Source organism: Sus scrofa, chromosome X, assembly GCF_054392235.1.
Source record: "Sus scrofa isolate SSC_HxYL_T2T_F1_AM1 chromosome X, Sscrofa_HxYL_maternal_Yorkshire_Landrace_v2.0, whole genome shotgun sequence".
Lineage (NCBI taxonomy): Eukaryota > Metazoa > Chordata > Mammalia > Artiodactyla > Suidae > Sus > Sus scrofa.
In genome coordinates this window covers 132,405,888-132,429,047 of record NC_139401.1, presented here as the reverse complement: position 1 = coordinate 132,429,047, position 23,160 = coordinate 132,405,888, and the positions used below count along the sequence as shown (strand labels likewise).

The 23,160-nt window shown below is 57.2% G+C and overlaps 1 protein-coding gene across 47 annotated transcripts in view; it reads right to left on the bottom strand.

Moving 5' to 3' along the window:
• MAMLD1 (mastermind like domain containing 1) overlaps nucleotides 1-23,160 on the bottom strand; it is a 114,288-nt gene that overhangs the window by 20,242 nt on the left and 70,886 nt on the right. For 30 of the 47 annotated variants that reach the window (XM_085007168.1, XM_085007165.1, XM_085007143.1 and 27 more), the window contains 2 exons: nucleotides 13,429-15,135; nucleotides 10,935-11,057 (listed from right to left, as the gene is read on the bottom strand). In XM_085007168.1, coding sequence (XP_084863294.1) covers nucleotides 10,935-11,057; nucleotides 13,429-15,135 — 1,830 coding nt within the window. The remainder of the gene's footprint in view (nucleotides 1-10,934; nucleotides 11,058-13,428; nucleotides 15,136-23,160) is intronic. The other 17 variants (XM_085007151.1, XM_085007158.1, XM_085007149.1 and 14 more) reach the window with 1 other exon arrangement.

The following is a 23,160-nucleotide window of genomic DNA, read 5'->3' as shown; positions in this document are numbered from 1 at the left end:
GTCCAGGCCCTGTGCTGTGGCAGCACTGGTGGACAAGGCGGGGATGCTCCCGGCCCTTTGAGAGCTGGTACAGTCACGTAAGGGACAGACGCATAAAGGGCATTTGCAACAAAAGTGATAAGCGCTGCCCCGGCATCCTGCAGAGGACCCAGGGCCCCAGAACAGGAGAGCCCGGCCCGGCGGGGTGAGGGCCAGCTTAGAGGCGGCTTCCTGGGGGTGCTTTAAACTATGACCTGAAGGACAAAGAGAGATTGGCCAGGGGAGGGGTCCCGGCCAGAAAATCGGCAAAGTTCTCAAATCAACTTTCTTCCCATCACGGCTTCGCCCGGTGCCACTCCTATTCCAAGACCTTGACAGATCCCCAGGTGACGTGGCAGGATGCTTGCAAAATGAGGACCGGTTCCCCCTGGACAAAGGGCTGCTCCCTGGAGTCACGGAGTCAGCCCAGAGAGCACCGTGCTGCCAGGGACAGGGCAGGGAACATGGGCACACCATCGCCACAGTAAATTCAAGAAAGTTGCTAGCTTTCCTGAAGCCCTACGCCCTGTCGCCAAAAATTAGATGATAACCCCGGGGCTCCAAGATCTTTTTGGCCGGTCACATGATCAAGCAGGATGTGTCTGTTGTAAATCAATGCAGAGCAGAAGAGAGAGCTGAGAAGAATCTGAGTCCCAAATGTCAGCATCAGAAAAGCCCGTGGGAACCGTCTATATGAGGGGTTCTCAAAGGGCGGGGGTCCTGCGGTTCCTGCTGTGGCACAGGGGGTAAGGATCCGGCATTGCTGCGGCTGTGCCACAGGTCACAGCTGTGGCCCCGATTTAATCCTTGGCCCGGGAACTTCCATATGCCCCGGGGGCAGCCAATAAAGGGGGACAAAAAGAGCAACATCAAAGTGGAGGGGGGGTCCTTGGGCCAGCGGCAGCAGCCTCTGGCAACCTGTTAGAAGAACAAATGTCTGGGTCCCCTCCTCCCAGACCTACTGACTCAGAAACCCTGGAGGTGGAGCCTGGGAATCAGGATTTTAACCAACCCTCCAGAGCACACTCAGCAGAGAACCACTCATTAGACGGAAGAGGAGGCGGAGGCCCCGAGAAGCAAGGAATCCTCGACCCCGGGGCAAGCCCTGCCCCCCTGGGCCAGCAGGGTGTCATGTGGGTGCTGGGCCCGTGACCACCAGGCATGGCTGTCCAACACCCCCTTTCCAAAGGGAAGCCGTTTGCGTTTTCCTTCCCGTCCTTCTGTTCTTTCTCTACCAAGGTGAGCACACCGGCCGGGGGGCGGGGGGGGGGGCCCTGGAACATGAGGAGTCACACGCTGACCAACCAGAGCATGACACAGAGTTACTGGCGTGTCTAGATTGGAACCAAATCCCTCGGGGGAGGGGGCGAGTCGAGCGAGCATTTCGGGAGGCCCGCGCAAGGCCAGGGGGGAGTGCGTGAACCTGGCCGGCCAAAGAGCTCGGTGACAGCCAGTGGCGTTGACCACTTGGCCAGCGTCTAGCTTTCCCACCTGCAGTGCTTTTCCCCTGCGCGTGCTGGGGAAAGCTGGTCCCGCTGGGGCTGCCCAGGCGGGACATGGGCACCAGCCTACCCGGAGCAGCAGGGGGGCATGTGACCAAGCAGGCCACCGGGCCCAAAGTTCCAGGGGCTTCTGGGAAAGACGCCTCCTTGCTCTTCCGACAAAGCTTCTAGTGGCAACTCAAGCGCCGGACTCCCGCTCACGGGACTCAGTTGGTCCCCTTTATCGTTTCAGCCGGTGTCAACTCGGTTTTCCGCTACTTGCGACTCAACACGTGCTCCCTGATCAAGAATCTAGCCTGGCCCTTCAGACCTTCAGGAGGTCTGCTCAGCACCTCTAGCCCGCAGAAGCCTCTTCGGCCTTGAGTCCTGTTCCTTTATCCTCAGACAGAGCAGTTCATTTAAAGAGGCTTCTCATATACCTAAACTGTCTGTACAACATGCACCAGCGAACACGTCGAGAGCCGATCCAATACTGCAATCTTGGGCTCCTCTCTCCGATCTCAAGTGTGGGGCTCAAGCTCTTAAATACTCTATTTTGCATTAGTTGAATGCGATCCACATTTTAGAAGCAATAATCTGGCTTAACAACATTAAGCATTCCTGGATGATATTCAATTCCCAGGCAAACTCGAATAGGTACTTTGTGGGTTTCTGTGAAGAAAATAATTGACCATCCGAACTGGAATTCATCTACAGAAAATAAGCAGTGCTAGCTCCTAACAGCAATTCTTGGCCCCAAGCTCCTAAATTTTTAAATCCCTTGAAAAGTCCGAGAACATACCAGAAAGTCAAGATCTGATTTCAGAGGTAATAACTGTAAACAAAAGACTGAAAGCCTGGAAGGCGCTGCTGACTACGATGCTGATGGCTCTAGAAACAACCACGTGGGTTCGATGCCCAGTGCGACAGTCTATCAAAACGTCATCTGCCGGGAGGGCTGGAAATAGACACAGCTCAAGCACAGGGGGACAGAGAAATACTCGGTCTTCGGGAAGCTCTTCTGGGAAGGGGGTCACACGTTAGAGCTGCCTGGACAGTGAGCTCAGGCAGGACAGACGGGGGATGTGGGTACCGTCGTCGCGAGGGAGATGCAGGGGCAGGAACGGGCGCCGCTCATGCACCTGGAGCCCCTGAGTCCGTCCAGGAAAGCCTCCGCCACCCAGAGGGCCTCACACCGATGCCCCGAGCTCAGATCGGGGCAGAGAACTGGGGCCGGGAGAGAAGGCAACCACGATGTTGCTCAGGCTCGAGATTTTGCAATTCATTTCAAGAACTGGGGCGTGGAGAAGGGTCCTAAATGCTCAACTGGGTGTCAACCTAGTGCCCGCAGGTCACAGGCAGATTTCTGGCTTGCGGCGGAGTCTGATCCGTCCCCGAGGCCACGTCATCACTCCAAAAGCTGACGGACGTGGTTTTATCCAAGGACGGGCCCTCTGCTACCACCTGCCTTTGGCAGTGTGTGCGGGGCAACCACAGAGCTTGGAAGAGCGGTACTGCCCACCAGCTGCTGAGGAAAGAGCCGGGCAGGGCGGACTCAAGATGCTGCGTCTACAGGAGCTCAGGGGGGATTGACGCGGCCATTGCCAGAAGCTGCCCTCTCCAACCCCATCCTGTACCAATGACGAACTGTAACAGCTAATACAGCAGTAGGGGAAGTCAGGAGATCTTTCTGGGAGGTGACGGGAAGGACTCCCTGTGATCTAATTATTCTGCTAAAGAAGACACTTCCAAATGAAATGTTAAGCAAACAGAAGAAGCCAACAATACGGCTGCCAAAATGACAAAAACAAGCAAATCAAAACAAAACCCTCAAAAGATTTCCACAAAGGATATAAAAAAATCTGTGCTCATAAGCTAGTAAAGTAAACCTTTTAATTTTTTAAAACCAAGGGTGAAGGCTTATTCAAATACAACCAAATGTTCTTATAAGTTAGTTTTTTTTTTTTTTTTTTTTTTTTGGCTGCACCTGCAGCATCAAAAAGTGCCCAGGCCAGGGATCAAACCCACAGCCCAGCATCAAAAAGTACCCAGGCCAGGGATCAAACCCACAGCCCGGCACTGACCTGAGTCACTGCAGTGACCATGCCAGATCCTTAACCCACTGTGCCCCCAGGGAACTCCTAAGTTACAGTTTCAGTCTGACAGGACAAGAACATATGCTGAGTGGCCCTCAAGACGTGTTGGCATGATACACTCATTGCTCTCAGCACTGATGAGTGACGCCCCAGAGCGGCCTGAATGGGGAAAAAAAAAAAAGCAATGGAATGAGTGGCCTCAATTTCTAAGCCAGCTATTTTGTTTGTTTGCTTGCTTTTCTTATATCACATGTGGCTGTCACTGTGGTATGTGAAATGGCAGCCAGAGGTCCTGCTTTGTCCTCCTAAAATGCATGAAACAACCAGGAATGCCACAATGGAACAACCAGTGCAAATGACCATTGGAGGTACGAAACTGGGTTATTTGATGGAGGCTGCAGAACTCAAACGACTCACAGAGAGTGCACTTATAAAACAGGAGGCGAGCGTCTACCCGAGTGCTGGAGGCAGACAAGAGCCCCAGCTGGACCAGAAAATGTCTCACGGTCACGGTCAGCGGATGGGGACCCTGTGTGCAGAGCTGTCCTTTTAGCCCAACACAAGAACGCAATCCTCAGCCTCCTAGGCCTTGAAGATAGCGGCTTTCCACCAACGATGAGTCGCAAGACTTGAACTAGTCTCAAGAGCTGACTTCTCAGAGGCTAGCAGACACAACCCTTGTATGGGCTCCTTCCTTCCTGCATTCTTCCATCCATTCAGAGGATTCCTTGCGCTCTCTCCTCCGGAGCTAGATAAGACATCTTCCTGTGCCCGAGGAGACGGCCACCCGGGGTGGGGCAAGACACAAATGATTCGGATTAAAAAGTGGACATCACCAGGCCCTGAAAGGCAGACCTTGGGAGCTGGGCTGTGAGTGGGGACACGGTGACCAGGTGGGTTGACTTCCCAAAGCCATGTGGACAACGATTTGAGGTTCTTGCTTCCTACCTTGCGTGTCAGTGACAAGGCTGGTTCTCATCATAGCGGAGGACCTTAACCCTTTCCAGAACTTTACCCCAGGGCCTAGCACTTGCTCCAGAGGGACACTCTGCACAGAAAGCCAGTCCCTAGTATTGTTCTGTTGGCTCCCGTATTAATTTGCAAGTGGCCAGCCCTCCTAGCGTTTCCAGGTTTGCGGATGCGCCAGAGAACCCGCGGCGCTGGAGGGTTCCTTACCCCAGCCCAGAGCAGAGAGAACACCCCTTCCTGTCTATGTCACGTCTTTGTTCCCCAGCCACAGGCAGGCATTCCTCTCAAGTGCCCAGCAAAGGGCACAAGTCGGGATCAGTTTCTCAGGCGAGTTATTTCTAAGCGCAGACTAAGCCCAGGGACCCTATGTTGAGCGTATGACAGGCACAGAGGTCACTAGGACCCCCAGGAGCACGGGGTCCCCACTGCCCGGACTCTCCACGATGGAGTCCATGAGAAGGACCAAAGGACGGATGGAAGAAAGAGAGAAAGCGCCCCTCTCTTCCACTCTCTGTCCTCGAAGCTCTTACTCCCCAGGGAAGGCTGAGCTCAGGGCCGCCAGGCGCGTGGGCCTGGGGGGCGGCGCCCTGGGAGCTCTTAGGACCTTTTCATGCTTTGAGCTTCCAATGGGCTCGCTGCTTTTGACCCGGGGAGTCCACAGGATAAGCCCTCATCTAACAAGAAAACAGAGTCCAACAGACAAAGCAGCGCTTGTCGCTGTGGGCAAAATTCACGAGATCAAATCAAAACCTCCACTTTTCGACTCTTTCGGAAGAAGCGGAAACTCTTTCTCGGGACAGCGGGTGGTGGGGGGGTGCACTTTCAAAGCAGGCTGTGTGCTGACGTCTGCTGCCCCTTCGCAGGCAGCCAGGCTACAGAACCCACGGGCCCAAGTCGTGGGATGTGAGGCCCCCCAAGGGACAGAGGGGCTAAAGAACAAACAAGGGGCTCAGGAGAGGTTCCATCAGTCTGCGCTCTGGGGTCCTTCTGGATTTGCGAGAGGGCAGCTGGGGGGGGGGGGCGCGGGAAGGAGGGCAGGGCTGCGGCCTAGCCCTTGCCGCCCCCCTGGGGTTGCACCTCGGACCCTCGGACCCGCGTCGCTGCTCCGTGCCATCCTGCACTCACTCGGCCACCATCCTGGCGGGCTGCAGGCGCCAGGGCCACAGCTGAACAGAGCAAACGCGCTGTGACTCTCCATCTGCCCTGGACATTTTGTATATTTTGCAGACTTTTCACTTGGGGTCACAACAGTAGCCGGGCACTTGGGTTTCAGATCTGTTTGAGGTCTGGCACTGGCCTGCCTCTCCCCGGGCTGTTGCACACTCAGGCTTACACACATTCCTAAGGAGTTAGAGTCTAAAGGAACACGACACACTGCTTCATTTCTGTCTTTACTCTTTGAAAATTGAAAGCTGATGCCTTTCCTTTCTTGACAGTGACCCATGAGCCGGTGGTTTCCATGAATTTAGTAGAAACTGACACACTTCATTTTGAAAACATCTCCTTTTGGTCAAGACAAAAGGAAAAAAGCAGAAACTTTGCAGGAGGTTTCTTAACACGGTTGCCTTTCCAGCTTTCAGAAGTCAATTGCTAAGCAATTTCAAGTGAAGTCTATTGCCTGCCATTAACGAGGCATCTGAACTGGGGGGCTTTTTGCATCGCCATAAATTTTGGCGTTGACCTCACCGAGGGAGGGATCATTGCTCTGAGGGGAGAAAAAGTAACGTCGTGTCATTGCCATCTCGCACATGCTTCCGCTTCTGACACAGAAGAGGGTTGACACTGAAAGGGTTAGCGTTTGACAGGCAGCTCATTTAAAATTTCCGCTTTCTGAAGAAGGAACACGGCTTTGAGGTGGAGGATCATTAATGGTACTTAGAAACCAAAAAAGAAACTGAAAAAAAAAATAATCTGATTCTTGGTAACGTTAGGACTAAGTGCTGAGCCGGCGTTTCCCCAACTCATCAGCCTATGGACTTGCTTTCCCTTGTAAAGTCAGAGTTCAGGTCGGTCCCTAAATTATCAAAAAGCATCTTACGCTGTGTCTAGTGATATTCCCTCCCAAAGCCGCTAAAAAATGTTTCCCCCAATTAAATTGTTCTTTGCTGCCCAATTTCGCAATTGTGCTTAAATACAAAACAGAGATGCTCATTCGGGAAGAGGTTCCCACACCCGGTGGAGACGAGGCGTGGAGGGCAAGCCCCAGGCTCTGACCGACTGGCTCTTGGAAAGGTGACTCGCCTGCCCTGTCTTTGCTTCTCAGGTCGGCGCAGAGCTTCCCCCAGGGCCCCTGCTCCTGCATTTCAGCAGGACCAACCTTTGAGATGAGATCTGTGCTGCTTCTCATCAGAATTAGTACCTGACAAACGCAAAGAAACTTTTCTCCTAACCGGAGGAGCAGCGCCGCTCTGCTCTGACTCTTACCCTCAAAGCGACAGCGGAATGACGGAAAGCAGGCGAGAGGACTTGCCAGTCCAAGGTCACAGGCCCATCCTTGACAACGTGTGGTCCATCCGATTCCGAGGGGATGGAGCATTTGGGCAAGGTAACGGTCCCTTGCTTTTCAATGTCAACAAGCAGCTCTGAGACTAGGAGCGGGCTGCCCGGCTGCCGCTGCTCCCGACTCCTCCTCCTCCAGGGCACCACGGAGCCCGTGCAACTCTGGGGACAAGACTGGGGAGTTCTCTGGGTCTGACTAACCCGGTTTTGTCAGCTTTGTTTTCGACGGGAGGTCACGGTGTGAAGGGAGAGACTTTAATTTGCAGTGCTAATTGAGACAGCGGTAATGAAAGGTTCTGCTCTACTGCGCAGCGGAGTCCAGCCTCAGAGACCCACACCAAAAGGAATCTCGAGTTTCTGCCGAGGTGCTTTTTGGAGGCTCTGGGGTGGGGGGAGCGGTGGAGCGGGGGGAGGGGAGGGGAGGCCAGGGCTTTCCTGAAGGCTCAGCTCGGGTGCCCTCCCTGCTGCCGCATCCACCTCGGCTCCAAAACACCAATGCAGACGAGGACCGCGTATCCCCCAGTGCCAGGCACCAAGCCGAATCAGCGCCGGCCCTCACTGGCCTGCCAGCCCTTTTATCAGCAGCAGGCCTTGTGCATCTAGAACCGCAGCCAGCCCGCAGCCTCCTGCATGTGGCAGGGCTGGGGCCCGGCTGGCTGCAGGCAGAAACGGCCGCTCCCTACCCCTGCCTCTGCTCGCCTAAAGTCATGCTGGGGTCTCTGTTACTCAGCATCCATGCAGGGATGCTGCAGCCCCCACATGGCTCCTGGCACCCCTGCTGTTTGTGTTTGGAGGGAGAAAAGCCAGCGTTTTCCCCCTTCCCCCATCCCTGGCCAGGGCACTTGGGAAGCCGCAGCCTGGCTCGGCCGCTCGGCTCCTTGCTGGGGTCATCCGTTTGTAGCGGCCACTGGGTCTCTCTCCTCAGCCACCTGGCAAATGTCCTCCCTGACCCCCCTCCCCAGAGGGCACTCCTCTGCCAGCCACCTCCCACCCCTGGGAGCGGAATGGAGCCTGGACCCCGAGGCAGTCTAAACCCATTCTAAGTGAATGGTGGGTATTCTGAGTTTCAACAGCTTTCTTTGTCTCACTTCCTTTCTTGCTGCACCTGCTGCATATAGAAGTTCCTAGGCCAGGGATGGAATCTGAGCCACAGCTGCTGCAACACCAGACCCTTTAACCCACTGTGCCAGGGCTGGGGATTGAACCCGTGCCTCCGCGGCGACTAGAGCCATTGCAATCTGATTCTTAACCCCCCATGCCATAGTGGGAACTCTTCAGGAACTTTCTTGAAATTGGTGGAGAATGACTGTGCTTCAGGGCCTGTGCCAGGCACCTTTTCCTCGCCTCACTGAAGCCTCCAGGCAACCTCTGATAGGCATGCCAGTACCTCCATTTCCAGACAGGGAGATTGCGGAAATAGCATGCCAGATGCACAAGTGGCAGAGCCAGGACCTGAACCCAAGTGATCCAAAGCCTGGGCTCTCTTGAACCGAGCCTCAAGCCCACCCTGGGGCCTGTACTCTGCCAAGACCCAAGGGCCAAGGCCCCAGTGTCCCTGGCTCTGTGCTGTCTCCTTGCAGGATCAGCTGCTGGTGACAAGAGGGCTTCCTCAAGGTTCCACTTCAGACCGAGGTGCCCAGATCCCCCTCCCCGAGGGCAGACGGCAAGTTCTCATGATGAGCCCGCGGAGGCTTGGTATTCGGGTTCTTCTCCTGCGCCTCTCCAGACCCGCCCAAACAGCATCACGCGCCTCTTCGGTCTGTTTGTCTGCAGCTGCCCCCTTTCCCCCAGTGCCTCGGCCTGCCTCAAGCATCGGATTTCAGGCCCTTCTGTTCTGGTTCCAACTGGCCGTGCTCCACGGCCCCCTCCCGCCATGCTGCCGTCCAGGCCCTGCTGCCCCGCGCTCCCCCTGCACAGCGCCCATCTCCTTGCCAGAACGGGTTTTGTCTTTGAGGAAATAAATGTTCGTTCCACCCGCCAGGGGCTGATGGTAGAACGGAAGTCCTAACCCTGATTTTCACAAGACCCCCAGGTGTCTTCAAGAGTCTTCAGGGAGAAGGGACATTACGTAACGGAAGGAAAATTCATTTTGCCGCACTTTGACTGAAAACAGAGAAAGTCACCCAGCTTGGGGACGAGGGCGGGGAGCGGGGGCTGGGTGTCAATGCTTCAAAGAGTCCCTTCCTTAATAACTGTAGGTCCACGTCCCTTACCTGTCATTTCAAGTCCAAAAAGCCATGAAAGCTTGTTTTATTTTTGTAGATTTGGTGCCGTGATTTATTTGGGGGCAAAACTTGACCTGGGCTTAGTCAGTCATGTTTCTCTGCAGAAATAATAAAATACCCCCCCTCCGATTCCCCTGGAGGATTGTGTGCTACTGAGTAGAGTCCCCAGTGTTCTGAATCTGGAAACGCGTCAGACCCCAGGGGTTCCACATCCAAGACCAGGAGCCCGCGCTGGTGCTGCCGGGGCCGGGGACGCGTGCCTGGCGGGGCTCTGCGCAGTGTCGGTCTAGCATCTCCCGCTTCCAATGGCCTGAGAGAGACGGGGCCCACTCCTTTCCCCGGGTACAGCTGAGGCTCAGAGGGCTTAAGGGACATTGCTCCTGGCACACCGCCCAGGCGGTGCTGGTGTCCGGACTTGAACCCCAGGCTGTCTGCCTCCAGTGCCCTCACCACCCTGAACAGCTGCACCGACTCAGAAGAACACCAAGATCTGGGTTACAACGAACGCCCGTCCTTCTGTGGTCACTACGATGAGCCCCAGAGCCGCCACAAGCTCATCCCTGCCATACGGGACAGATGAGTGTTTGCTGAGGCTCGGCTGGGCTGTCAGTAAAAAGTGACAAGTTCGCCCTGCTGGAAGCGAGAAGCGGGTCCTTCCCCACTGGGGAGGGGGAGGGGTGGGGGAGGGGGTGCTGTCTGTTCTTACACTGCCGACCCAGCTCTTGCCTCAAACACCCGCCTCTTCCTTTCTTCAGTCCTCTCCTGGACAAGTGACCAGAGCTGAGTTCTCAGGTCTTAAACAGGATGCGGAAAGGCCGTGAGAAAGAACAGCAGAACCACTGACGCGCCCTTTGGAGACCCGGTCAGTGCACGTCGGCTAAGAGGATGCTGTGCCCAGAGCAGGTGCCAGGAGGTGGGCGGAGCCAGGGCGAGAGCACAGAGGGGCGCGCGTCCCCCTCCCTCCTGGCCTCAGGGCCATCTCAGGGCCAGCGTGGGGCCTGGGGAGAGCGGCTCCTGTTCTGTACCAACACAGCACCGGTTTTGAGAACCACATCTTGGCCCCCAGAAACCAGATCTGGAGGCTCAGGGCCAGGCGTCGGTCATAGCGAGAGCCGGCCTTCCTGGGCAAGTTTTGTGCCAGCTCTGTTCGAAGTGCTTCAAATGCACTAAATGAACACATTTCATCCTTAGGCGACAACGTCACATCACCCACACGGTGTAGAAGAGGCGACAGGTAGGAGGTTAAGGGAGGAACGCAAGGCTCCGGAGCCAGGGCTCCGTGCATGGGGTTACGAGTGTGAGCTCTACAGACAGCTCCCTGCTCTGGCCCTGCGTGCTGTGTGACGGTGGGCAACTCCGATGACCTCTCTGTGCTGAGGCTTCTCAGCTTTCAAGAGAATGATCACAGCTCCTACCTCTGGGGATGATGATGAGAAAAGGCAGGCCAAGCACTGACTCACTCACTGGCTCTGCCCCGGGCTCTTTCTTCCGAGCGCTTTGCGCAGCCCCACCGAGGAAATCGGGGGCTGTGTTCTCCACCACCCTAATCATCAAGGGGTCTCCCTCTGCGCCTGCCGGGCCGGCTCTATGGCAGCGCAGGCTGAGAATGGCCCCCACGGAAGACAAAAGAAACCAAAAAGGCTCACAATGTTAGATGCTGACACGTCTCCAGGCTGAGGCTCTTGCCTGCTAGGGTAAGGGTTCCAGTGCTGGTGCTGGCGCTCCCCCGAGCCAGCCGCAGACGTCCACGAAAACAGATGGCAACAGGCCTATAACAAAATCAAACCACAGGGCTCCTGAACTGGGGACAAGGGCCTGCCGCTCACCCTGGCCACCCCCGCGGGAGCTCGGCAGGCTGGGCGCTCCCGCCAAAGGACCAGTCCCCGGTGTGGAGCGATTCTGCTGGGTGATGCTTCATGAGACCCGAGGGAAAAAGGCACAGTCTCTCTGCTCTGGGGACTGCCTGGCCACGGACATCCGGGGCCTCCAGGAAAGAGGTCCGCACCTGCCAGGCGCTTCCCTTGGGCCACGTCCTTTCCAGTCGCCTCCCCCGGGGCTCTTCTACAGGAGCAGGCAGGGTGGGAGACGGAAGTACGGAGGACAGCCAGGGAAAAGCTTCCTGGCCGGGAGGGTGTCTGAGCCCTAGGACGGGAGAGGGAGGGTGGGCTGGGAGGGCCAGGCACACGCCACGAGAGAGTCAAGGCCAGGAACCTGACTGGCCACAAGAGTGGCCCGGCAGCAGCAAGCACGTCTCGGGGCCCGACGCACCCCGGGTCTAAAGAGGTAGAGGGAGGCAGCTAAGGAGCCTCTGGAAACTTCTGAGCAAGTGTGAGCATGATCAGGTCTGTGCTACAGTGAGGTGATACTTCGAATAATGGACGGCGTATTGGGCAAGCCGGTTTAAGAGGGAACTATTTAAGTTCAGATACAGAATCAAGAGGGACTGAACTTGGGCAGGCATGAGAGCAAGGGGAATGATGAGCTGTGACAGACAGTATTTGGGGCAGGCAGACACCCTCCCCGGTATCCTCAGCATCCTTTAACCCCCCGGTATCCTCAGCATCCTGTAACCCCCCTGGTATCCTCAGCATCCTTTAACCCCCCGGTATCCTCAGCATCCTGTAACCCCCCTGGTATCCTCAGCATCCTTTAACTCCCCTGGTATCCTCAGCATCCTGTAACTCCCCAGTTTCCTCAGCATCCTTTAACCCCCCAGTTTCCTCAGCATCCTTTAACCCCCCCAGTTTCCTCAGCATCCTTTAACCTCCCAGTTTCCTCAGCATCCTTTAACCCCCCAGTTTCCTCAGCATTCTGCAACTCCCCAGTATCCTCAGCATCCTTCAACCTCCCGGTATCCTCAGCATCCTGTAAACCACCACCCCCCAACTGGTACTCACACCTTCGTGCTCGTGTCAAATAAACAGAATACAGCACAAGTGATGTGATGTCACTTTCAAGACTAGGTTCCATAGACTGTGACTTCTGACTTGCTGGCAATCCCCACCTCCACCTCTCTTGCTGGCACTTTCTCTCTGGCTGGCTCCGAGGAAGCCGGCTCTCATGCGGGGAGATGCTCTATGAAGAGGCCCGCATGGAAAGGAACCACGGAGGCCTCTGGCCCACAGCTCGTGAGGAACAGCCTCAAGGACGTGCTTCCTGCCTTCGATCGGGGAGGGATTCTGGAAGCCACGCCTTCTCAGTGGCTCCTAGAGATGACTGCGGCAAGGCCGTGCCGGGATCCCCGACCCACAGAGACTGTGAAGTGATATACGCGTGTTGTTTCGAGCAGGTGTTTGGGGGTGATTGGTTACGCAGCCATAGATGACCGATACAGGCAGGGATCAGAGCAATGAAAAGTGGGAGCTGTGCTAGGACCCCCCACCCCCACCCCCGGGGAGGAGCAGCTGGACTGAGTGACTGGTAAGACTGCAGGAGACGAGGGACAGGGAGAAGTCGCGAGGATTCCGAGAAGGGCTCTGGAGCAAGGTCTCCTGCCCCCCGTTCCTGTCCCACCCCTCACTAACTGTGACTCTGGGCGAGTCCTTTCAACTCTCTGAGCCTCAGTTTCTTTGTCTGCAAAATGGACACCGCAAGAGCAACTGCCTGACACTGTCTCTGTCCTTTTCATTTACGACCTGCCTCGGCGGCAGTGCAGGGGGAACAGCAGGCTGCCACGGCCCAGCAAACACTTGCTGTGGCATTTCTAGAAGGCCCAGTGTGCAACCTTAAGCCAGCAGGAACAAGACTGAAATGCTTCAGTGCAAGATCCTTGTGTCCTCTGAAGGCTTCGCTGGCCCCGGCTGGCGGGCCATGCCTCATGGCCCCACGCAGAGGAAGGTAGTTCTGTGCCACTCTGGCTCGCCTGCCCTGCTTCCTTCCCCTGGCAGCGCCCTGGGGGTACAGTCTTCCTCCCGGGGATCTAAGCAACCTACACAGGAACTGACACCATAACCTTGGCCTCGTTACTGCTATGCTTTGACCCCGCAGAACGAGCTGGCTTAAAGAGACTTTTCCAGAGTCAAGTCCAGTCTCAGAGAGGACTGCAGCCTGGATTGGCCTCCGAAGCCAGCTCTCAATAGCATGAACTACGGTTCTTGTTGCCTGGACAAAGGGACGCCGCCGGCGATGAGATGGGCTTACCTGTCTGGGCAAAGAAGGCACGGCGTCCGAGGCCACCGACCGCTGAAGGCGCTGCGGTTGCTGCATCACCTGCTGCAGGAGGAACGAGGAATGGTCAGGCTGCTGCTGCTGCTGCTGCTGCTGCTGCTGCTGCAGCTGCAAGGTGGCCGTGGCCGTGGAGGAGGCCGTGGCAGAAGAGGCCTGCGTCGGCGTCGGCTGCTGCAGGTAGTGGAGCAGCGCGGGCTGCCGAGACGGGGCGGGCACGGAGGGCAGCCTCTGGGGGCCCGGCTCGGAGACGAAGTGTGACAAGGGCTTGGTGTTGCTGAAAGTGAAAGGCTCCGGGGCTCCGGGGCCGGGGCTGGCCAGCCCCTGCTGCATGATCACGCTCAGGCTTTTGGGCGAGGTGGTGGCCATGGGCTTGAAGCTGGCCTTGGCCTGCGGCAGCGGCTGGCTGAGCGGATGCGTGGTGGGCGTGAGGCTGCGGACGAGGGGGCACTGCGGCGTGAAGGACTGCTGGGGCAGGCCCGGGCTGGCCAGCTTCTCCGGGCGGTAGGGGGTGGCAGGCCCCGGGGTGCTGGTGGGCAGAGCGGACATCAGGTGCCCCTGCGGGGTCTTGATGCCGGAGGACACCAGGTGGGCGAGGATGGAGTTCTGCGGGCTGAACTGGGGCTGCTGGTGGAGAGCGGGGCTGGGGAGCTTCTCGGGGGCGTAGGGCAGGGCGGGTCCGAGGGCAGAGCTGCTGCTGGGCGCCCCGCTGGAGAGCAAGGCGCCGGGGGAGCCGTGCAGGGTGCTCCCGGGCAGGCTGCTGGACGACATGCACGACCCCATGAGGCCCTGCGGGCTGAAGGGCTGCGGCGGGTGCGGCGACGGCCCCGGGCGGTAAGGCGGGGAGAGGCCTGGGGGAGGCAGGCCCGACCAGCTGGTGGTGGGGCCCGGCTGCTTGGCGCTGGACCCCTGCTTGCTGGCCGCCAGCGCCTTCAGCTGATGGGCATGGTGCCACTGCGGCACCGGGAGCGGGGGCAGGGCGGCAGGGAGCATCGCCGGGACCTGGCTCTGGGCCTGCGCGGTGGAAGAACTGGGCGAGGCCATCTGCTTACTGGTGGAGGGAACCCCATAGCTGACCCCCACAGAAGAGGGTGGGATCGGCAGCGACACACCAGTGACCTGGCTGCAGCTTGAGGCAAAGTCTTTGCCGGAAGCCAGGCTCTCCAAGGGCGGCATCTGTACGGCCGGCTTGGGAGTGGCGCCCAGGGCGGCCGGGCCGGGGTCTAAGACCAGCGGTTCTTCCGGCTTGCTGCCCAGGATCTTCTCCAGATCCAGCTCACTCGGAGAGGGTTCTTGGATTTTTGTCAGCTCCTCCAGCAGATCCTGAAGCTCCTGGTCTACAGCGGGCACGCTGTTGCTTTTGTCATAGTAAGGAAGAGGGGGCCCTTTCAGCCCCATTTCTGCCGTGGGTGGCACCACAAAGGGTGAGCCCATCACGCCGCCGTTCATGGGATTAGTTTCGAGGAGTAACGCGTGGCTGGCAGTTCCCAGAGCTGCAGAGCTCGGGTTCATGGCTAATGCAGGGACCTGCAGCTCTGGACAGGGTGTGCTGGGGTGGGCACCTGGGCCCAGAGAAAGGGTGACATCTTCGAGGCAAGGTCTCTTGATTTTATTCGGGTAACCCCCGTCGGCCATGCCTGAGAGCTGGAAATTATCTCCTTCCTGCCTCCTCTTAATGGTTCCCTGTGGAGGGAAAAGAAAGCGGGGGGTGGGGGGGGGGAGAGAGAGATGTTTATAAATAAGGTTTGGCACATTAAAGCTATTGAACAGGAAAACTAGCAAGATAAAACAGATCGCTGCCTTTCAAGACTCACAGTTGTCAAAAGTATACAATACAGGCCTATTTTTAGACTCCTGGTGCTGGTTGCTTTGTTGCTGTGTTTCATCTCCCCTGTCTTGGTGCATTCCAAATAAAGTGTTAAGCTGTCTGTGTACCGAACACGGCAGAAAGGCACGCAGAGGATATCTCGGCCCACTCGAAAGCCCAAGTAGCTAAGAGCCAAGGGCAATTCCCACTGGCTCTAGCTACCCCGATTTCCAAAAAGGAAAGAATTGTGGACATTGAACTTGAAGGTTGGGACAAAGGGTTACAGCAGAGCTGTTAGAGGGTGAAGGCCCTTTGGGTTTGTTCTTTTTGACAGACGCTGTTGAGAGGATACACAAGCTGCGGGACAGTCATGGTGGCATGGTCCCATTTATCTGCGTACACACACACACACTACATTGAGTGTGTAAAACACCTTGGCAGAACATGTATGCCACCGTTGGGGATGCCTGGTAACTCGCTTTCTAGTCTCTACATTGTTCTATTGCTTGTTTGTTTTTAATGAGAATGACTTGTAATCCAAAAACAAACAAACAAAAAAAGAAAGTACAAAGCAAGCTAACTAAGGAATTCCTCTCTGCAGACGCATCCTCCTCGGGCTGGGGAGACAGGAAACAACGGGAAGAGGCCCCACCATTTATTGCAAGAGTCGCTTTTGGGCACCGAGCAGAGCAGTTAGTCATGCAGTCTTTCCTGCCCTTTTCAAGGCTTCCTGGGTCATCGGTGGCTGTCCTGTTAATGACCATGACCTGCTAGTCCACGGAATACGGGTGGGAAGAGACGGGCTTGGGATCACCCAAAGGCCGTGGTTCTAACACACGTTTCTCCCGAAGCACTTTTCACGAAGAATCCTCTTTCTAGCTTTGGAAGTCTGACTGGGACGCCCAGGGCTGGTCCCCTGAGGCCCCCTCATGTTTGGCTTGCTGAAGGGTCAAGGCATGCATGGGGGTCACTGCTGGTATAGGGCAGATCCGTCAGGATTGCAGGGCTGGGCCTTGCTGCCCATCGGGTTCCGTCGGGAACACCCAGAATCCCAGGCCCTGCCACCCCAGCCGCCCTGCTTCAGTCCCATCCGGGGTGGGGCCCAGCCAGCAGAGCTTTCTCCCTGCTCCCGGGCTGGTCCTCAGCAGATCACCAGCTTGAGAACCACTGGCCCACAGCATGGATGGGGGGCAGTGTGGCCTCGGACGCAACTCAATATTGACCTTGACGTAGGCTCTGAGCCCCTGTTTCTTTGATTGTAAAAAGAGCACAGCTTTAGTTCTCATCTCATGATGCTGCTTGGCCTGGGAAGTGAAACAGGGCGGACTGTGTGGCCCCCCGCAGGCCCTCAGTAACCGGTAGCTGGCATTACAGAGGGCAGATCTGGAAGCGTTCTGGAAGGCCCTCTCAAGACAGGGACTCTGGGAGCCAGGCCCGGGCAGGGCCCTCTAAGCCCCAGGGCCCAGGCTGATGGGGGGCCCGCCACCACCCCTCAGCTGCCTCCCACTCAGCCTTCCTCCAGAGGTGGGGACTTGCCGACCTCTCTGCCTTTTCTTTTGAGATACCCACCCCCTGAAGAAGGGCCCTGCCATGGAGCAGGCTGGTGGGGGGCCGGGGTAGAGTGGGCACAAGAGGGGGCCTCTCCAGTCACCTGCTCCGCTCTGCCATCCAGGAGTGCTTCCTCTGTATTTGGCCCACGGCAGGTGCTCAGTACCAGCAGCTGAATGAATCAATGGACCAATGCGCCCAAATGACCCAGTGCACTGCCAGCTCCGCCCCGTGTTTTCCTGGCCATTCGTTTCATCAATTATGGGCCACGTGCAAGGCACTGCGTCCCAGACTGAAATGTGGTCTCTGCTACACTCTCCCAAAGCAGTCAAAGAAATCCAATATACTGAAAATAGAAATGTCTAAGATGCCCCAGTGAGGAAGGACCAAGCGTGAGTTTCACCTAGGATTCCCCGCAGCGAGTCCGAGCTGGCGATGGCCGGCCCGACATGCAGTTTTGCAAAGGCCTGGAATCTCTGGGCTTTCTTTGAACTGCAAGTCTGTGATTAACCTGTTGGGACTAAGGTGGCAGGAGATGCGGAAGGCGGGGCGTGACCCCTGGAGGCAGAGGTGCATACTGGGGACCACAGGCCACGGAAAGGGGTCTCTCTGAAATGAGAGCATGCGGCCTCATGACGTTTCAGGCACCCATCGAGTGCTACCAAGCCAGAGTTCCCCACTCAGTCCCGATCCTGGGACCCCCCCCTGGGTCCTCAACACCCACAGGGGACCCCAGGATGCAGGCCATCAAGGGCTGTCGCACCTGCCAGCGGGTCTCATCCCCTGGAGCGGGTGCAGCCCTTGCCAAGCCCGTGGCTGGGGACTCCACTCTGTTAGAGGCCATGGCTCCACATTTCGCATTTATGGTGCAAGCTTTCAATGGCTCGCCTAAAGCACCCTGGCTGAACGGCCAGAACCGCAGCCAAGCCTGCACAAGCTGAGGGAGGTGGCTGTGTTTACCCGGCAGTGCTCAGCCCGGCCACAAGGCCTCTGCTCCCCCTGGGCCTCTATTTGCCGCCTCATTTCGCCCCGAGAGCCAGGCCTGCCTTAGCGCTGCCTCCCGCGGGGCCAGGACTTGCTACTCAACTCCACTGCGAGATGAGCTTGCTCCAGTGCTGGGGCCACCCTGGCGGCCTGGCTGGGTCATCTGGGCCCGCGGCTGCTGCCCAGGTCAGCCTGTCCATTCAATATCAAGTGCAGCAGAGAGCTTGCTACTCCAAAGCGACTCTGATGGCATGTTGGATGGCAGGGCCCCACCAAACTGCCAGACCCTTCCAAACAGCTTTATGTGCCGTTTTCCCATCTCTGTGGGCCCTGTGACAGCAAGCTATTGGTCTCAGTCAACAGCCAGCCTACTGTCTTCAGACCTGCCCGCTCGCCGGAGAATGTTCTTTTAATGAAAATAAGTGAATCATCAGTAAACACCAGCAGGACTTCTAGCGGACACACCTCAACCTTCCCTTTTTACAGAAAACAGCGGGTTGTGATTCACTCGTGGTCAGACAGCTAGTTAGGGGCTCACAGCGGCACGAGACCCGGGGAGGCCTGGCTCCGGGCCGGGGCCCGCACAGCTCCTGCCTTGGGGGGTGGGGAGCGAGGGTCGGTGCCCCTGCGTCTTTTAGAAAGAAATGACTTTACTTCCATCCACCAGGGCCTGCAGAGTCCTATTTCATAATCGGGCAGACAAAGCCACCAATGTGATCCCCGAGACCTTATAAACATTCATTAAAATGCATTTCAAAGCATGTGATCCTTCCCCACCCCTAAATAACGAGAAAACAAAGGCAACCCTTCTGAGAGGGGCCAAGTTCAGCTCTGAAGTCAACGTTATTTCTGGTTCGGTCTGAACAATGACATACGGCCATGCTTCCCTTTCCACATTTTCAGGCCAGAGTGGCAGACAGGGAAAAGATTCCCCGGCACAGGTCTAGATTAGCAGGGCAGAGTCCGGGCTCATCAAATGGGCACGATGGGAATAAAGGCGATAAGCCTAAGTACGAAGCTCTCGGCGACAAAGTCTGGCAGGCTGTTGTTATCAACACTGAATTTTGGACACTCGGGCTGGAGGTGTGACGCGGACACCTACGAAAGGTCAACCACAATATGCACGGTTCCTCCTGGCTCCGAACGTAGGCGGCCAAAGGTTTCCAGGAGAGACCAGCTCAGGTTTCCCCCTAAAAGGCCCCCCCGCCGCCCCGGGCAAAGTTGGCAAAAAGCTGGGAATGGCTGTGGGTATTTAGGCTCAAGCGCCTCCCTCGCCAGCGCCGCCTGCGGTTCGGCTCAGGGCCACCTGCTGCGGCTCTGTCTCTCACCAGTGCCTCCACACCCATCCCCGCATGGTGACAAATGCGCCCGGGGACTCTCCGAGAACCGCAGGCTGGCCAACGAGATGGCCTTTCAAGCCTTCGGAGTCAGGACTGACCCCCCGCAGACTTGCCGAGAAGGAAGAGCTCCTAGGGTGCGAGGCAGCAGGCCCGGCTTTGCGGGAAGACAGGGGAGGAGGCGGGGCCGACAGAGACTCGGCCTGGACCGAGACCTGGGGTCCGCCGCGCACCCACGTGTCCAGCACAAGCGCCTGTTTGGGGGCGGATGTATCATGCGCGTGCTTGCTTTTCAGCAGGACGCCCCCACAGGCTGAAACTGATCTTCCTGTACAACAAACAGGGTTTTCAGCATTTCCTGAATTGCAAGACCTGGGCTCTGAGGATCCCAGGGTGGAGGGGGCGGGCGGGGAACCCTGAATGCTGATCGGCCTCAGGAGGGGTCAGCCGTTTGGGCCAAGAATCTCACCCCGCAAAGAGGGGACATACCAGTGCCCCGGGCTTGCCCTGAGCCGGTAGAGACTGTACGCTCGGCCCCCGACGCAGGCAGAGGTGGCCTGGGACGGAGGAAGGAGCCGGATTGAAGTCCTAGCTGCTCTATTTGCTGTGTGACTGTGGGCAGCTCCACCCCTTCTCTGAGCCTCCATTTCTTTTTCTATAAAACAAATGCTCAGCCCGCCCTGGGTGCCTGACAGCACCGCTGGGGAGTACTCATCGGGAGCAGTCACTGTCACTGGTGCCACTCTCCAGGCCCTGGGTCCCATCCCCGGGCTGCCCCAGCAAGCAAGGTTCCATGCACTAGAATTGGGACACAGGGTGGGAGTGGAGGGTTGCGAGTGGCCGGGTGCTGACGGCAATGACCTGAGAGCCAGGTGCCTTTATAGCCCACCTCCTGCTGCTCGCCACCAGCCACCGCTCTGGGCTCTACCACACTGTCTGTGGGCCTCAGCCCTCCCGGCCTGATGGCTGTGGCTGCAACAGGCTCCACGCAGAGCTTTCTGAGCAGCAGCCCCAACAAATGCAGAAAGGGGTAGACCTCTGGGCGGGGGCGGGGGGATTTTCTAGAACTGTGCTTTTTCCTTTCTGTAGCGCAGACGTACCAGTTAGAAGAATTGGCAACTCTAAGAATGGCCCCAAACCGCGGGATGCATGTGGATTTAATGGCGCATAATTCACACTGTATCGCCCCCTGAGATGCCTCCAAGAATTCCGTCACTGGCCAAGTGTTTCTGGAGTGCTAGCCTTGCCCTCCTAGGCTGTCACACACAACTGCCAGGTCCTCTCCTTCACGTTAGAGCCCGTGAGGCCCAGAGCCAGGAAGAGATGTGCCAGTGTAGCAGCATCAATGGGATAAAGACGACTGCTTGGGGGCGGGGGGGAAGAGGACAGGGTTGGTTTCAAACATCTGGGTGGATTTGGTGAGGCCGGTCTAGAGATCAAGCAGGTGCTGCTGCTGCCTGTGAGGCTGCCATAGAATCTGAAGGTCAAAGGCAAGGGCACTGTCCCAATCCAGATGACTTGTCTGTGCCGGACCCAGGTTAACAAGCATCGCCTGTGTTTCACCTGAATTAGGCTGGCGCCCCTGGAACACCGAGGGAAGGGGAAAAGCGGAGGCAGAGCAGAGGTTGGGGGCCACCAGGGCCAGCGGGCAGACCTGGGTTTCTCCATGTGAAGAGGGCAGAGGGCCCCCCCAAGCTCCTTTAGGCCCAACCTTCTCACTTCTTACTCCAGCCCAGACGGGGTCAAATGATGGTCGTTGCCAACTACCTCTCTATGCCTTTTAAACAAGGAACAACTTGAACACTGTGTGTGTGTGTGTGTGTGTGCGCGCGCGCGCGCGCGAGCGTGCGCCCGCATGTATTGCAGGCACACACACGCACACACACTTCTCAGCCGCGTTGATCCTGAGAGCAGCGTGTCTGCATTCGCTGAGTCAAGAACGGTGGCCTGCAATTTTGGCCCAACGAGCCGGGCTTACTTCCACGCTCATAGAGTCCTACCAGGTCATCAGTTACCAGGAAGGCTGCAGCCCGCCAGCCAGCTCTGAGGAGCCAGGCGTACAAATGGGGCAAAGAGAAAACCAGCTGCGGGCTGCCCCGTACTTTGTGCTCCGTGTGCTGGTGCAGACCCCTGCCTGGTTGCGATGGGGGCTTCCAGCATGTGGGGCCAGCTTGATGAAAGAGAGTAAAAGGTTAAAGCACAAAATCAGACCCCAGGCCTTGGAGCTTAAGCAGAAGGGGACTTGGCTTCTGCTGTGGCCCAACGGTGGGCTGAGTTAAATGGCCACGGGCTTGAGACGGTGGCAGGAACTCCCCCGCATGAGAAGCCCGACAGCCGTGTAGGTGGGGGGAGAATGCAGACACCTGGTTAGTCCAGTGTCTTCTGCAGGTCACATGCTCACCGAATGAGCACCTTTTAGTGGCCGAGTGCCAACCTCTGGGTCTAAATGACGTGAAGTGCCTGCAGGTATAAGCACCCCAGTTAGAGCCCGGCTGTCTGAGCTCTGATGCCACAGAAGCAGAGGTTGGGAGGGCGCCGGGACGAGGAACCCCGGGTCAGCGCAGAGACCCTCTCCACGGCCAGGTCCTCTGTTTTTCCCACCTCTATTGAGGTATGAGCAACAAATAAAAATGATGTGCGACGTAGTTAAAGGTGTACAGCGCGATGATTAAATATGAAGGTGCACCTCGTGCAATGAGTTAGATCCTCTTTCTTTCTAAGTGGAGGCAAAACCCAGAGAGCATGGAATGGAGGTTTTTGACGCACACAATTCAGTGGCCTCCCTCGGTATGTTCACAAGGCGGTACGTTCACAACGTGCGCCGTCGGGACGGGGCGGGTGAGGCCACTTCCCGAATGGGTCATGGGACTGCCACGAGCTTGGAGACAGCCAGTGAGCAGAGTGCCTGGCATGCTGTACAGACCACGTAAGTCGTCTCTCTCCTTCCACCCTTGAAAATGCAAACACATTCTTGGTGGTCCTAAAATAGCCCGTCACAGAGTCACTCGGCAGCATCTGCCACTCAGGGCAGCCCTGCCTTTACTCACTGGCTGCACGCCTGACAGCTGCTGTGTGCAAGGCTCACTTCTGCCAGGCAAAGCATCATCAAATGCGGCAAGAACTGGCCACTGAAAGAAAATCCTCAGTAAATTCCTTCATGAAGGGGAAGAGCTCTCCTGCAAACTTATCTTTTTTAAAGGTGTAGCCTTTAGGGATCGGAGCCTTCTTGTGATGAATCCTAATTTCATTTTAGCCCCAAATACGTGCTGAAGAGTTCTGGCGCCCCAAAGCCCACAGCAGCAAGAATAGGTGACCCATTGAAAAGAATGGCAAGCTAAACATATTTCTTTCTTTCCCCGTCTGTGGAAAGTGCCTGGCACTGCATCAGGGAACATGTCATATAACCAGAAAAATGTCCTCTGCCTCTGTGTGTGTGGGTGACAGCGGTGACGACGGAGACGCTGGTGCTGGAGTAGATGGTGGTGACAGGTACAGTGGTGATGGAGGTGACAGTGAGGAAGGAGGTCGCGGGGGCAGCGGTGGTAGTACACGTGTGCTGGGGTGCTAGTGCTGGAGGTGGCGGTGATGCTGCTGGTGGTCTAGGTGGAGGTGATGGAGGTGGTGATGGCGGTGGGGGTGGCAGTGGGAGAAGGAAGAGAAGGTGGTGGACACGAAGGAGGTGCTGGTGGTGATGGACGAAGATGTGATGCTGGTGGTGGCAGTGGTGGCAGAGGTTGTGCTGGTGGAGGTGGCGGTGGTGATGGCGGTGGAAGTGGAGGTGCTGGGGGAGGTGGTGGTGGGGGAGGTGGTGACGGTGCTGGAGGTGGAGGTGGAAGTGGAGGGGATGGTGGTGGTGAGGTGATAAATGCGATGGTGGCACCGGAGGAAGGTGCAGAGCTGGCAGAGACACTGGAGGCGAGGTGGCGGCGTGCGTGGTGTGGGTGGCGGGTGGTGATGCTGGACAGGCCGTGGCGGCGCGGATGGTCAGAGGCGTGTCCGTCCGGAGGACTTCCTTCCTGCTCTACTTCTCCG